This window comes from Magnolia sinica, chromosome 6, assembly GCF_029962835.1.
Source record: "Magnolia sinica isolate HGM2019 chromosome 6, MsV1, whole genome shotgun sequence".
NCBI classification, from domain to species: Eukaryota; Viridiplantae; Streptophyta; class Magnoliopsida; order Magnoliales; family Magnoliaceae; genus Magnolia; species Magnolia sinica.
Genome location: NC_080578.1, coordinates 98627547 through 98641122, shown reverse-complemented (window position 1 = coordinate 98641122; position 13576 = coordinate 98627547). Strand labels below are relative to the sequence as shown.

General features: G+C 40.2%; 2 protein-coding genes across 4 annotated transcripts in view; both read left to right on the top strand.

The window, feature by feature from the left end:
* Nucleotides 1-410: 410 nt before the first annotated feature.
* Nucleotides 411-3259, top strand: LOC131249217 (pentatricopeptide repeat-containing protein At2g29760, chloroplastic-like). Its single transcript, XM_058249850.1, has one exon. The coding sequence runs from the start codon at nucleotides 534-536 to the stop codon at nucleotides 2583-2585; it is 2052 nt and encodes a 683-aa protein (XP_058105833.1). The 5' UTR covers nucleotides 411-533; the 3' UTR covers nucleotides 2586-3259.
* Nucleotides 3260-8867: 5608 nt separating this feature from the next.
* LOC131249216 (probable polyribonucleotide nucleotidyltransferase 1, chloroplastic) overlaps nucleotides 8868-13576 on the top strand; it is a 97288-nt gene continuing 92579 nt past the window's right edge. For all 3 annotated transcript variants that reach the window (XM_058249849.1, XM_058249848.1, XM_058249847.1), the window contains exons 1-4: nucleotides 8868-9220; nucleotides 10599-10667; nucleotides 12533-12639; nucleotides 12741-12783. In XM_058249849.1, coding sequence (XP_058105832.1) covers nucleotides 8945-9220; nucleotides 10599-10667; nucleotides 12533-12639; nucleotides 12741-12783 — 495 coding nt within the window. In that variant the 5' untranslated portion in view covers nucleotides 8868-8944. The remainder of the gene's footprint in view (nucleotides 9221-10598; nucleotides 10668-12532; nucleotides 12640-12740; nucleotides 12784-13576) is intronic.

Genomic DNA, 13576 nt, shown 5'->3' with positions numbered 1-13576 from the left:
GTGTTTTATCCACACCGTCCATTGATTTTTCCTGCTCATTCTAGGACATGAACCAAAAAATGAGACAGATACAAATCGCAGATGGACTACACAATACGAAAGAGTGGTGATTGAACACTCTCCATTAAAAGCTTCAAGGTGGCTACAAAAGTCCTGGATCAAGCTGATATTTATGTTTTCCCTTCATCCAGGTCTATGTAACCTAATCAACGACAGCTTATATGACAATTTAACATTACAGTGGGCCTTAGGAGGTTTTTAATGGAGGGTTTTCAATCACCACTGTTTCCTGCGGTGTGGCCCACCTGAAATTTGGATCTGCCTCATTTTTGGGATCATTTTATAAAATGAGCTGGAAAAATGGATGGATGGCGTGGATCAAACGCATGCATTACGGTGGGACCACATAACTTCTTCCAGCACAACCATCGGTACTGGAGGGGTCACTACCGAATCCGAGTACCCCTGGCTAAGCTTATGGTGAAAACGTTTGTATTGTATCTACCCAAACGTAAAGGAAAGAAAAAAGAGAGATGCTTGCTATTCTCCCTCCAAACACTCTCCAAACTCGAATAACGTCTCCGAATCCCTCTCAAAGCCCTCCAAAACCCACCCCCACTCAATACAAAAACCCAAAAATCTCCACCAACCCATTCCCATGGAACACCAGAATCCGCACCCACGTCGACAAGAATCAACCAAAACAAGCCTTCCTTCTCTACATCTCCATGCTCGAAAACGCTGTCTCTCCTGACCTTTTCACCTTCCCTTTCCTTCTCAAGGCATGTTCTTCCCTAAATTCCTCGAAACAAGGCGAACAGATTCACACCCATGTCGTGAAAAACGGTACTGCATTCGCCCATGACGTTTTTATCCAGAATGCTCTGCTGTACATGTATTCCTGCTTTGGGTTATTGGGCATTGCACGGAAGGTATTCGATGGAATGTCGCAGAGAACTTTGGTTTCTTGGAACTCGATGATTGCTGGGTATTCGAAGTTTGACGGGCTTGGATACGATGCCTTGTTGGTTTTTGTTGATATGCTGCGTGAAGGGGTGGTGCCAGATGGTTTTAGTTTTACCGTTTCGTGCAAGGCATGCGGTTCGGTTTTGGCTGTTGAGGAAGGGATTCAGATTCATAGCCATGTGGTTAAGCTTGGGTTCGAATCGGATGTGTTGGTTCGGAATGGTTTAATTGATATGTATGTCAAATTTGACTTGGTGGATGATGCCCTTAGAGTGTTTGATAGAATGCCGGAACGGAATTTGGTTTCTTGGAATGCCTTGATTGGTGGGTTGATGAGGTTGGGCCAGTTAGATATGGCAGAGGCTCTGTTTAGGGAGATGGACGTGAGAGATGTAGTGTCATGGAATTCGATGATTTCAGGTTATGTGCAGAACGGGCAGTGTGATGAAGCCTTGGCCTTGTTTCAGCAAATGCAGCTCGAGGGCATAAATCCAAATGCAGTTACTGTGGTCAGTGCACTCTCTGCTTGCTCGAATGCAGGTGCATTGAGTTTAGGGAAATGGGTTCATTTGTACAGTGAGAAAAACTGCTTTATTTCCAATGAGTTTGTCAATTCTAGTCTGGTAGTTATGTATGCAAGATGTGGGGATATCGAGAATGCATGGCAAGTTTTTGAGAGGATGCCAAAGAAGGATATCGTTTCATGGGATGTTATGATTGAAGGTCTTGCAATGCATGGGCAAGGAAAAGAAGCATTGGAGCTGTTTGTGAAGATGAGAAGGGCGGGAGTTAAACCCGATGAGATTACTCTCATTGGCATGTTAAACGCTTGCAGCCATGCTGGTTTGGTAGATGAAGGGTTGATGTATTTTAGAAGAATGAGTCATGAGTTTGGGATCGAACCAAATTTGGAACATTATGCTTGTGTGGTTGATCTTCTTGGGCGTGTGGGCCGCGTAAATGAAGCATTGGAAATAATAAAGAGAATGCCTATAGCTCCTGATGGTGTTGTTTGGGGAGCATTGCTCAGCGCTTGCCGGACCCACAACAATGCTCCGTTGGCAGAATCTGTGGTGAAACATATCATTGAAATGGACCCCATGAACTCTGGAAGCTACATTCTTCTGTCGAATATTTATGCAGCAAGATGCCAATGGGAAGATGTTGCTAACGTTAGAAGTGTTATGAAGCATAAGGGGATTGAGAAAGAACCTGGATGTAGTTTAATTGAGATAGAGGGATCTGTTAACGAGTTCCTAGCTGGTGATTCTTCTCACCCTCAATGTGATCAGATTTTTTGCAAGTTAGATGAGTTAATGGAGCGGATTAAAGTGTTGGGTTATGCCCCAGATTTGGGGTCTGTGTTGCATAATCTGGCTGAAGAGGAGAAGGAGAGTGTTCTTTATCACCATAGCGAGAAATTGGCTGTTGCCTTTGGGCTTATTAACACTCCTTCAGGAATGCCAATCAGGGTAGTGAAGAATCTACGCATCTGTGGTGACTGTCATTCTGCAATTAAGCTTATTGCAGATATTGAAGCAAGAGAGATTATTGTGAGAGATCGGCATCGGTTCCATCGGTTTAAGGATGGGGAATGTTCGTGTGGGGACTATTGGTGAGATTGGCTTGTAACTGTAAGAGGTGTGCTGCGGATTGGGACCATTGATCCAGTCAGCTACAAAGTGGAGGGACCAAAAACAGGAGTGATTGGGTGATCCTAACCATCCACTGTTTGCTTGGTTTGTGTCGGTCAGTCATTTTCAGACCACTGAATGGATGATCGACACAGATCATGTTGATCGTTCAGCAATGGCCCACCTCACAACAGCCCACCAAAGCAACTATTTTGATCGTCAAATGCAAGTTCCATGTGTACAGGGAAACTTTTGCAGGCCTCCTCGTAAACTCTGCAAAGCATTGCATCATAGTGGACACTTGACAACCTTGTAGAGATATGCTTTCATCAAAATGTTGGATGCTTATTGAAAGTTTTCAAAGTCAGGCTGTTGTTTTCCGACCTTCTTCGGCTTCTTACATAACCTGCTTCTACGCACAGTTCTTCCTGATGGATATTTATCGACTCCTTGGAACGAATGGTGGTCTGAGTTAAGAACCATTCATCCATTTCAATATAGAGAGAGAGATGGACTTGTCTACAAATACATGTTGGTTTTTCCTTTTAGCTAGAGAGAGATCCAATTGGTAGTGATGATGTTGGTTTTCTTAACAGTGTCTTCTCTGAGAGGAATTATGAAGCATATGAAAGTGTCATCTTCTCACAAGGAATTATCAAGCCTTCATGCATCGAGATGTTAATAGCGTTCTGATCGAACCGATCCATACAAGTGGGACCCACACTTAAGTGATCTAGAATGTTGATTTGATGGGCCCTGCTTTGGGAGGGGATGGTAACCCTTGAGTCACTAAGGAGTTCTTTGGATGCCTGTAAAATCCTTTGGATGTAAAGGCTTACAGGTAAAGTGTTTGTACAGGTGGTGTATGGATGGAAATTTTTGGGTGTAAACAAGTAAAAAACCCCATTTTTTTTCAGATGCAACAAAACCATGTTTCATATTACACGAAAAACCTGGGCCCTGGCCCTTGCCCTTGGAATGAAAGGTTAGACCGAAACCCGCCCATCGCAGATGTAAACAGGCCAATGTTTGTAACTTGATGGACCTCAAAAAACATAGCCAAAAATCAAACCTGAGCCTGGCCTGCTGAACCAATATTTACATCAAGCCCGCCATGCCAGCACGGCCCATTGACGGCTCTTTCACCTAGCCAAGACCCAAGAAAGTTGACTCCTACCTAGTTTCTTGAAAGGAGGGTTTATTTGACACTCTGGCTACATATGACACTTGATAAATGGGCACTTAGAAACTATACCCATGGTATTACATCCCAAAAAATCAGATTGGTTGAACAACCTTTACTTTCGATTCATCAACACTTAATTTATATAAGACGCTTCGAAAGTCTTTTCATTTTTAACTGTCCAATAAAAGTCCACCATTCTAACTGTCAGAGAATCAAAATATCTGGTTCATTTTAGACCTACACCAGCAAATGTATATTGGGCCAGTTGATTTGAATTAGTCATTTCGCATAGTATGCAAATCCAAAGTAATTTATTAGTGCCTGCATATAATCTGCACGAGAGTTTATTGCAACAACTGTTACAGGGAGTTTCCACGACATAAAGCCTGTGGGTTTACTGAGATGCCCGTGTGAAATCCACCACATCCATCAGTTCTGTCTGCTTATAATATGATGGAAGGCTAAAAATGAATTGGATCCAATTCAAGTGGGCCACTCCACAAGAAACAATGGGGACTGAATACCCACCATTGAAACTTCATTGGGACACAGGGGTTTTAGATCAGGCTGATGTTTGTGTTTTCCATTCATAAAAACATTTAGTGCCGCCTTCTCAAAATCAGGACAAGACTATCATGGCATTGCGAGTAAAAAACATCTTTGGCATGGACGCAGATTGCGTCCTGCCCCTGCCCCTGCCGGTCTCTAGCCATGAACGGGCAGTTCTGTGTGTGGGGCCACCCTGATGCATCTGTTTATCCATGCCGTCCATCCCTTCTCTCGTATTAGTTTAAGGTATGTGCACAAAAATGAGCAGATCCAATGCTCAAGTGGACCACACCAAACAATAAGCTTAGGTTGCATTAAATCTACAAAGCATTAAATGCAAGAGTCATACGTGGTTTAGTCAACCTTAGCGTTGGATCCGTCTCATTTTCGTGCCCATACCTTAAACTGAGCTGTGAAAAAGTGAGATGCTCAAGTGGACCACACCAAATAATAAGCTTAGGTTGCATTAAATGCACAAAGCATTAAATCCAAGAGTCACATGTGGTTTGGTCCACCTCAGTGTTCGATCTACCTCATTTTGTGCTCATACTTTAAACTGAGCTGAGAAAAGTGATATGCTCAAGTGGACCACACCAAATAATAAGCTTAGGTTGCATTAAATGCAATAGTCATACGTGGTTTGGTCCACTTAGGGCGTGTTTGGATTCACAGTTTCGAGTGTATAGTATCATATTAGTGGGGTTGATGGGACATGGCCCTCGTTTGGAAACGAACGGCGGGCGACGTATTCAACCCGCACGAATACGCCCAAGAACCACTTTGCATCATCGATGAGATTGTACCGGGCAACTAGCCGGACGTTCTGTCAGACGTAAACAGGAAGAAAGCATTTTCTTCTTTCACCGTGTTGCTGGTAATGCCCAATATGGCCGTCTTTTGACAAATCCACACCGTCCATCATCTTCCTCTCGAGATTTAAACCATGAATGGTGAGTTTGATCATCCGATGATGTGGCCCACTGAGACAATCAAGCTGAAACAACAGTCGAACGGTCTTCTTTTGATCATTGTAGCGATCATGAGGAAGTACATGGCCATGAAAGGTCAACATGTTTTTGATGGGTTTTTCTCCCTCTACTTAATGAACGGTTCAGATCCACCTTTCACTGCATGATGGTGGCCCACAACGAAAAGACGGAACCTCTGTTTCGCAACAGAGTCGACGTACGTCGACTCTGTGAAGTTTGGTGGCCCACTTATTGAAGCTTCTTGGAAAATCCACTCTGTCCATTGGATTTAGGTTGAAAAACCATCCGGAAGGGAATACTTTTGGAGTGAAATCAGTGTGGCCCATGAGGGTGTTTACTCCGCCATCCATTTCATGTGTAACGGTTAAGATTCTGCAATAGTTTGCATAGAAATGAAATGACACCTACACAAGGGTAATGCCCGCCCTCTGAAGTGAATGAACGGCTCAGATCATTCAATGGAACAGTGAGTGGGCCCCACTATACGCATGTATATACATCGTGTGACCCTTATTCGATCATTTCCAAACATTGATCTGACATGAAATTGTATACATGCTAGAGTAATACGTCCAATCCAAACATTGGTTAGTGGCACGTCTCCGCTGGATGTATTTTGAATATCGCCCAACATATACGTGAATAGTACCGGATACAATACAATACAACCAAAACGTGAATCCAAACACGCCCTTAGAGTGTTGGATCATTCTCATTTTTGTGCTCATACCTTAAACTAAGTTAAGAAAAGTGAGATGCTCAAGTGGACCCTACCAAACAATAAGCTTAGGTTGCATTAAATGCACAAAGCATTAAATGCAAGAGTCAAATGTGTTTGATCCACTTAAGCATTGTATCTACCTCATTTTTGTGCTCATACCTTAAAATGAGCTCTCATACCCTAAACTAAGCTGAGAAAAGTGAGACGGCATGGATAAACAGATACATATACATCACGGTGGGCCCACCCATGGAACTGCCCGTTCGTAGGGGGAGGACGCAATCCGCACCCCTTTGACACATGAGAAAGTGGTCTTGTAGAAACACATGGAGTAGCAGTGTAATGTAATTCATGACATAGTTAAGGGAATGACGATGAGATATCTAAGCTATGGAAGCGGATTGCCTTGTGTGTGTTGACATGGCAAAGTTCCTTGAGCCTCACCATGAGGTATGTCTTGTATCCACATTGTCAATCCATTGTTCGAGATCATTCGAGGATGTAAGTTTAAAAATGAGGTAGATCCAAACCTCAAGTGGACCACATCATAGAAAGATGCGGGGATTAAATGCCTACCATTGAAAAACTTATTGGGGCCAAATAAGTTTGGATCAAGTTGATATTTGTGTTTTTCCTTCATCTAGGTCCATGTGAGTAGTGAACAAGTTGGATGACAAAAAACATCATGGTGGGCCCTAGGAAGGTCCCAATGGTTGGTGTCATCGTCCTCACTACTTTATGTGGTGTGGTTCATTTGAGGTTCCCATCAGCCTAAGTAACTGGGGATTTCAAATCACCTCAAAAAGAGGATTTGAAATCCGGGTGGAAGCTAGGATAGCATCTAAAATCCTCTTATGAGTTGCATGTGTAACATGTGTCACTTGCCTGCTAATTTATTGGGTAGGTGGCCACTGGTGATATCCCGAAACAATCAGATTATTAACAACATCACTAAAATTATTTAAATAGGATGATTTGCACAATTCAAACATTGTCTGTGTAAATCAACGGTTAAAAATAGTTAGTTAGTTGCTCGGATGTGATCCTATGCTTGTGGGCCATACGAGACTTGAAATTTCATCGTTTTTGGCTAACCTATATATTTCAATGGGCTTATCACAATCATTATGTCAAACATTACATACGTACACTAATTAATGATGTTAAAGTTAAATTAGTAAACAAATTCAAACCCTGTAAATATGTTATGCATAGCTACTTTTGAATGTATAGGGAATTCTAATTCGAGGTGTCGAGCACATCTGAAAGATTCCAAATTCAAAGATTTCTAATCCAGAGTATTTCAAACTCATGGTGCCAAACGAGGCTTTATCTACTCTTTTACCACAATGAACATTATTAGGTTTGACATATTACAATCATTGTGTTTAGAGGTGTACATCGAGTCGAGCTGGCCTCAGCTTGACTTGGCTCGAACACTAGCTGACCTTAGCTCGAACTTGATTTGGCTCGGTTCTCAAGCTTGATTGGCTAGCTCGGCTCGGTTCGGTTCGGTAGGCAATTTGGGCTAGTTCGAGCCAAGTTCGAGTTGAGTTCGCCTTTGCAGCATTTTCACAAACACATGAACTGCACCTTCAAAATCTCATTGTATGTAAAACAACAATAGTGATTTCACAAGTATTTTATCAAACACCTTCTAAGCAACATAAAAATCAAGAAAAAAATGGTATTTATTTCATATACATACTTTTCTCGCCACCAGCCTCACTTCGTTGAGTCATTTTATCAAACACTTGGTGGGCAACATCAATATCGAAGTAACCGAGTCACTAAACTGGTTCGATCCGAGTTCAATTTGAGTTGGGTTTGATCCCAGTCGAGTCGAGCTGGGGCCAATTCAAACTCAACTCAAACTCAGCTTCAAACCAAGTCAGATTGAGATTTTTTGTGAGCTAACCGAGCTAGCTCGGTTCATGGACACCTCTAACTGTGTTAGACATTACATACATGATACACGCACTAATTAGAGAAATTAAAATTGATTTAGTAATTAAATTCAAACTCCAATCAATATACTATGCATAGCTACTTTTGTATTACCAAAAATTCTAAATCTAAAGAACCAAACACAAATAAAGAATCCCAAATCCAGATATTTCTAATCCAAGTTAGGGTGCCAAATGAGGCCTTATATGCTCCTTTGCCCCAATGCACATTCTTAGTTTTCGCTTCTCCTTGATTTTCTTTCCATCACTTCACATTCTCTTCGTTAATACAAGATGAGCTTAGCACTTGCTTTTCTTTATATTCTTTTACATTCTCTTCGTTAATACATGAAGAACTTAGCCTGCATGCACTGCGTTTTCAAACTGAAGTAGGGTTTGAGCGCCTGGGTGGTTGTGGAAATAAAAGATTACTTAAGCATATTTGGACCATATTATAATGTTTTATTTTATTTCCAATAATATATTTCCCATTACTAGTTGTGGCCCATTTCACCAATGGATTGATTTGATGTGTTATGGAATGTACATGGTGGGCCCCACACAAAACAAATAACGTGGACCATGAACACCATGCCAAACCCTAGAATATGCCGTGGATTTTATATATTTTTAAATTTTTTCCAGCGGTTAATTTTTCTGGTACGAGTGTAGATCATTGAAGGTGGACTGTCTTGATTTACCAGTTTAAAAATTATCGTCCTTGGCCCCACAGGATGAATGGCCTTGATCTCTCACAAGTCTGCCAAGCAGGCACGTGCGATGCGATTCACTACTTCAATATGCCCTCGCGCGAATCGCCCTGCATACTTGATCTCAAAAATCTCTTCAAAACCTCTTTTAGAGGGAGAAAAACGGACGGATAAAGTTCCAGAGCTGCTCTCTCTCTCACTGTCACTCTCTCTGCGCCGAAGAGAAAGGGTAAATCCAGAAAAATGCTAGCAAACCCTAGCTTCCATGGCAGACCTTCTCCTCTCTCTTTACAACCCCCTCGCAATCGAAGCCTCTCCTTCTCATCCTTTTGTCCTGCCTTCTCATATTCCAGAACCCTTCCATTCCCTTCCCTCTCATCGATTTTGCACAGAAACCCTAAGAAATTTCGAACCAAAGCTTTGACGGACTCCAAACAACCTGGAACCAGCGATTCCTTCGACAAGGCAAATTTCGCACCGCGACCATGCTCCGTCAAGATCCCCGTCGGAGACAGACACGTGAGTCATTACCTCTCGAATCCATGCTCTCTTCCGCATCGAGCTTCTGGGAAAATTTGAGGAACTTTATTATGTGGAAATGATATTTACACCCTTTTTTTTGTTGATATAGACACCCTTTTCAGCTCTAAAATGTGAATGCAAATATGAAAACTGCGGGAGGAAATTTCATTATCTGTTATGTTATTTGTTTTGGAAGTTTATGGTACTATTTTTGAGTTTCATGGGCACTTCAATTGTAGAAACTACATCATACTATCATTGACAGAGAATGGTTGTTCATGATTATGCAACATCTGTGCATGTGGCGAGCATGCATGTTAATCTAGACCGCCCAAAATGTGGGCCGTGCTATTGATGTGGCTTATACCAAAAAAGAAGCCGATTGGACCACCACAACCGTTTGAATTTGGACAGCTTACCATTTTCTTTTGTTGATCCATTTGATGGGCACTGTTCACGATGGTTGAATTGTCTGATCAGTGTGGTTTCTGGGCTACACACTACATCACAATGTAAGCCACAATTTGGATGGTCTGGATTGTCATGCCCATGATATGCATGTCGGTATATTCCACTGTACTCCACCAGGATTCATATAATTCCACTTTTCTTCATTCTTTGGAGTTCTTTTTTGTTTTTTTAAAGCTTTGTTTGGTATCATAAGCTACATTCCCGGAATTTGTTGAAATCTTGGAACTATGACTTTCCAGAATTTCCCAGCTCCTGGAATCACAATAGTCTATTTGGTTGACAAGAAAAATGCTCACATGTTTTTAAGATGAACCATGTTGATTCTGTGAATTGACCATATGCTTTTTTTAAGTGATGAAAATTTGCTTTCTTAGAGCCAAACTATTCTTCTCCAATCCAGGCTAGCTTGGTCTGAAGTTTCCATTGAGGTATATGGAGTATGGACTAAATCAAGATCTGCAAACAACATCCTCTGGATGCTAATAGCTTCCTCTATCATCCATGAACATGGTACTCCTACAAGAGGCACACCCATCAATGTCAACAGAGTAGGCTAGACTTAACATTAACTAGAATTGCTTGGGAGCCAAGACCACTGGGGTCCTCAAGCTCTTCATCATGGATTCCTATGAAAAGTTGGTTTTGTTTCCTCATGAGATCTGAAAACTGCAAAAAGCACTAATCTAAAGAGTCTAGAGCTGGATATCTTCTAGCAATTGCCATGAAACTTGATTGATTTTCTGGAAACCTTTATTTATTTCAGGTAAGCTTATCTTATGTTTTTGTTGCTGGAAAATCATGAAAGTATATAATTCTTAGAATTCCTCAATCGTTACTGCTTGTCCATATCATTATCAGATGCGCATTCCAAGCATGTAAACGCGGCTCCTATTCATTATTGCAGATCGTGGTTGAGACGGGTCTTATTGGAAGACAAGCCAGTGGGTCTGTTACCATAACTGATGGGGAAACCGTAAGTTGCTATGTTTTCTTTATGTAGGCATGGTTTATGTTCCTGTGTAAGAAATAGATTCTTTCACATGCATATTACTTCTTTTAGTTAGGGATTTATTTTAGTGCTCAACTAGTAGTCCTTGGAATATTCATTTGTTGGAAAGTTTCTCTTAACAAAATGAGCTTCACATGCATACATGTAAAAGGCACACCCAGTGGATGTCAGCAGGGTGTTTATCATTTACTTGGAACTGATATAGGCACCAAAAGACAAATTTTAGCCCTTTAGACGGTCTAGTAATATTTCCGTGTTTTGGTTTGGAAGTTACCACGGAAATATTCAAACTACCTTTCTGTTTTTTTATTTTTATTTTTAAAAATCTTTTTATTATTTAATTATGTTCATTGTTGGTATAAGGCTATGATGATGATGATATGCTCATTGCTGCTAGCAATTTGAATGGATGTGGTTTAATCATTACTTTTTTGAAAAAAAAGGTTCCATCATTACTTGCTACAAAATTATTTAGATTTTTTAATGTTTAGTTCTAGCAAATTTTAAGGTAATGCTTTATAATTAATTTCCATTTCTAGAACCATAACAAAGAGTGAATTTGTTGTCAAACAACCATTTACTCTAAAAGCTTAAGCTGTCAGAGTGTGGTGTATCAATGTATATCAAGGGACTTTATCACTCTAACACCCCCCCGCACGTGCGGGGTGAGAACATACTGACAAGGGTGGAGGGACACTCACACCATAAACAGGCCGGGTTTGATTTCCTGGTCCCTGGGCCGGACCTGATTTTCCTGATCCTCCGTGGGAGAATAATATATTACCGAGGCATATTTGTTGCTCTCGGGATTCGAACATAGGACCTTCCTCTCTGATACCATGTCAAATAAGCATTTACTCTAAAAGCTTGAACTGTCAGTGTGATGTATCAATGTATATCAAGGGACTTTATCACTCTAACATTTGTGTCATCCATAGTTATCTCCTTATGAAACAACTGCAATCAAAGCAACATCTTATTTGGAAAATAAAGCAAAGTAGTTTGAAAGGAGATAATCTTGAACTTGAGGAACATCAATCACCATGGTCTTAAAAGTTGCGGGCCAAAGAAATCCAAAGCTTTTTCACTGCTATTTGTATTATAAATGGGAACTCAAAGAATTTGTTCTGCTGGTCACCCTTGGAGGGTAGCTAACTGGATTGAGGAGAACTATGAGCATTAATTTAAATCTCGAATCTAGAGTTTTATCTCCTTGGGGACCAATGACCAAATTTGTATGTGGAGTGTCTTCCCTTTTGTTTGATTTTGCCTTTGAAATAAATTGTCTTTGTTTTACCTTCTTGAAGTGGGTTAATAGTTGAGAAGTTTCTGTTTGTGGCAAGGGATGAAACATTTGTAACATTATATTCCAATTCTAACCAAGAAGCCTGTTCTTTAAGCCTTTAAACAACTCTCAATTTTGGTGGGAGAGAATCAGTCCTTGCTTTCGAAACAAGAGTGGATTGGAGGCGGATGTATTTTCAAAAGCAAAGATGGATGTAATTAGGTGGGTTTCATGTTTAAAGGATTTTGACCGAAATGCTTGGTCTTTCATCTCTGAGCTATAATTGCTTTGCGCCTTTTGTGCTTTCTTAATAATTTTTTTCATTACCTTTCATAAAAAAAAAAAAAAAAAAATCTCAATAGTTTTTTTCATTGAGAATGCCATTTGTTGCAATTTATGCTCTATACACTGGTGCTACTCTATAGAGTTTTTCCCTATTTATTTAGAGGTGAATTTATTAAGATTTTATGGTTGAAGAGTTTGATTCGATGGGTCCACAACACAGTCCTTGCAAGTGAAAATCCTTTTACTTTGACTTTTGCAGATTATCTACACATCTATTTGTTTGGCCGATGTTCCAAGTGAACCTTCTGATTTCTTCCCTCTCTCAGTAAATTATCAAGAGCGCTTCTCTGCTGCAGGTCGTACAAGGTATGATATATTTAACCTCCCTTTGTTTCATTTTGAGAAATTATTTCAAATACTTTTTTTTTTTTGTCCACCTCACCTCTTTTGGCTTTAAATAATTTTAGTGGCGGTTTCTTCAAACGAGAAGGGAGGGCAAAAGATCATGAGGTGCGTGGACTACGTTTGTACATAGGAACCTTTTTAATCTAAAGTCACCATGGGAGTAGTTTATTTTTAATTTTAACTAGTGCCATTTTTCATAAGCCTATGGTGTAGGACGACCTAATCCAACCCTAAATGAATGTGATATTTGAAAGTGGCAGATTTATGCAAGAACAAATGAAGGTGGTATTTAAAATGGGCAGATTTATGCAAGCATTGGCAATAAAATTCAGTATTATACATCATAAAGCAAGAAGGAAATAAAGAACATTCAACATTAATCATGATCATCCATCACAAACATGTTGTATTGAACCTTAAAATCTGAATTTAGTTAGATCGGCTAAAGATAGGACTTTTGTCTTGCAATAAATCCTTGTAACGATCCAAGTGGATTTTCTAATCCAGGAAATAGGAATTTTTTGGATTGGAAAATTTGAAAAATTCAGAAAAATTGATGGTTCTTCAAATCTAAGGCCTTGAGATATGAAGAATATCAAAATATGTAAATGTGGGAATGAAAATCTTTCAAGATTTAATGATTTGAATTGAAAAGAAAAAGGATCGACTTCTAGATCTAGAGAATTTAGAAGAAAAGGAAGAAAAAACGTTTAAAGAAGAGAATACCTTAAGAAAAGAAAGAAGGAGAGAGAAGGAGAAGATGAGAAATCACTTCCTTGGGCCTCACATCCTCTTCCAATCATTGGAAGTCGAAGACGGAATCGTCCGGTCTTGAAGAAGCAAAAGCTCTATTTCTTTTCATATACATAACATAACATATTTAGGTTTAGGGCAAAAC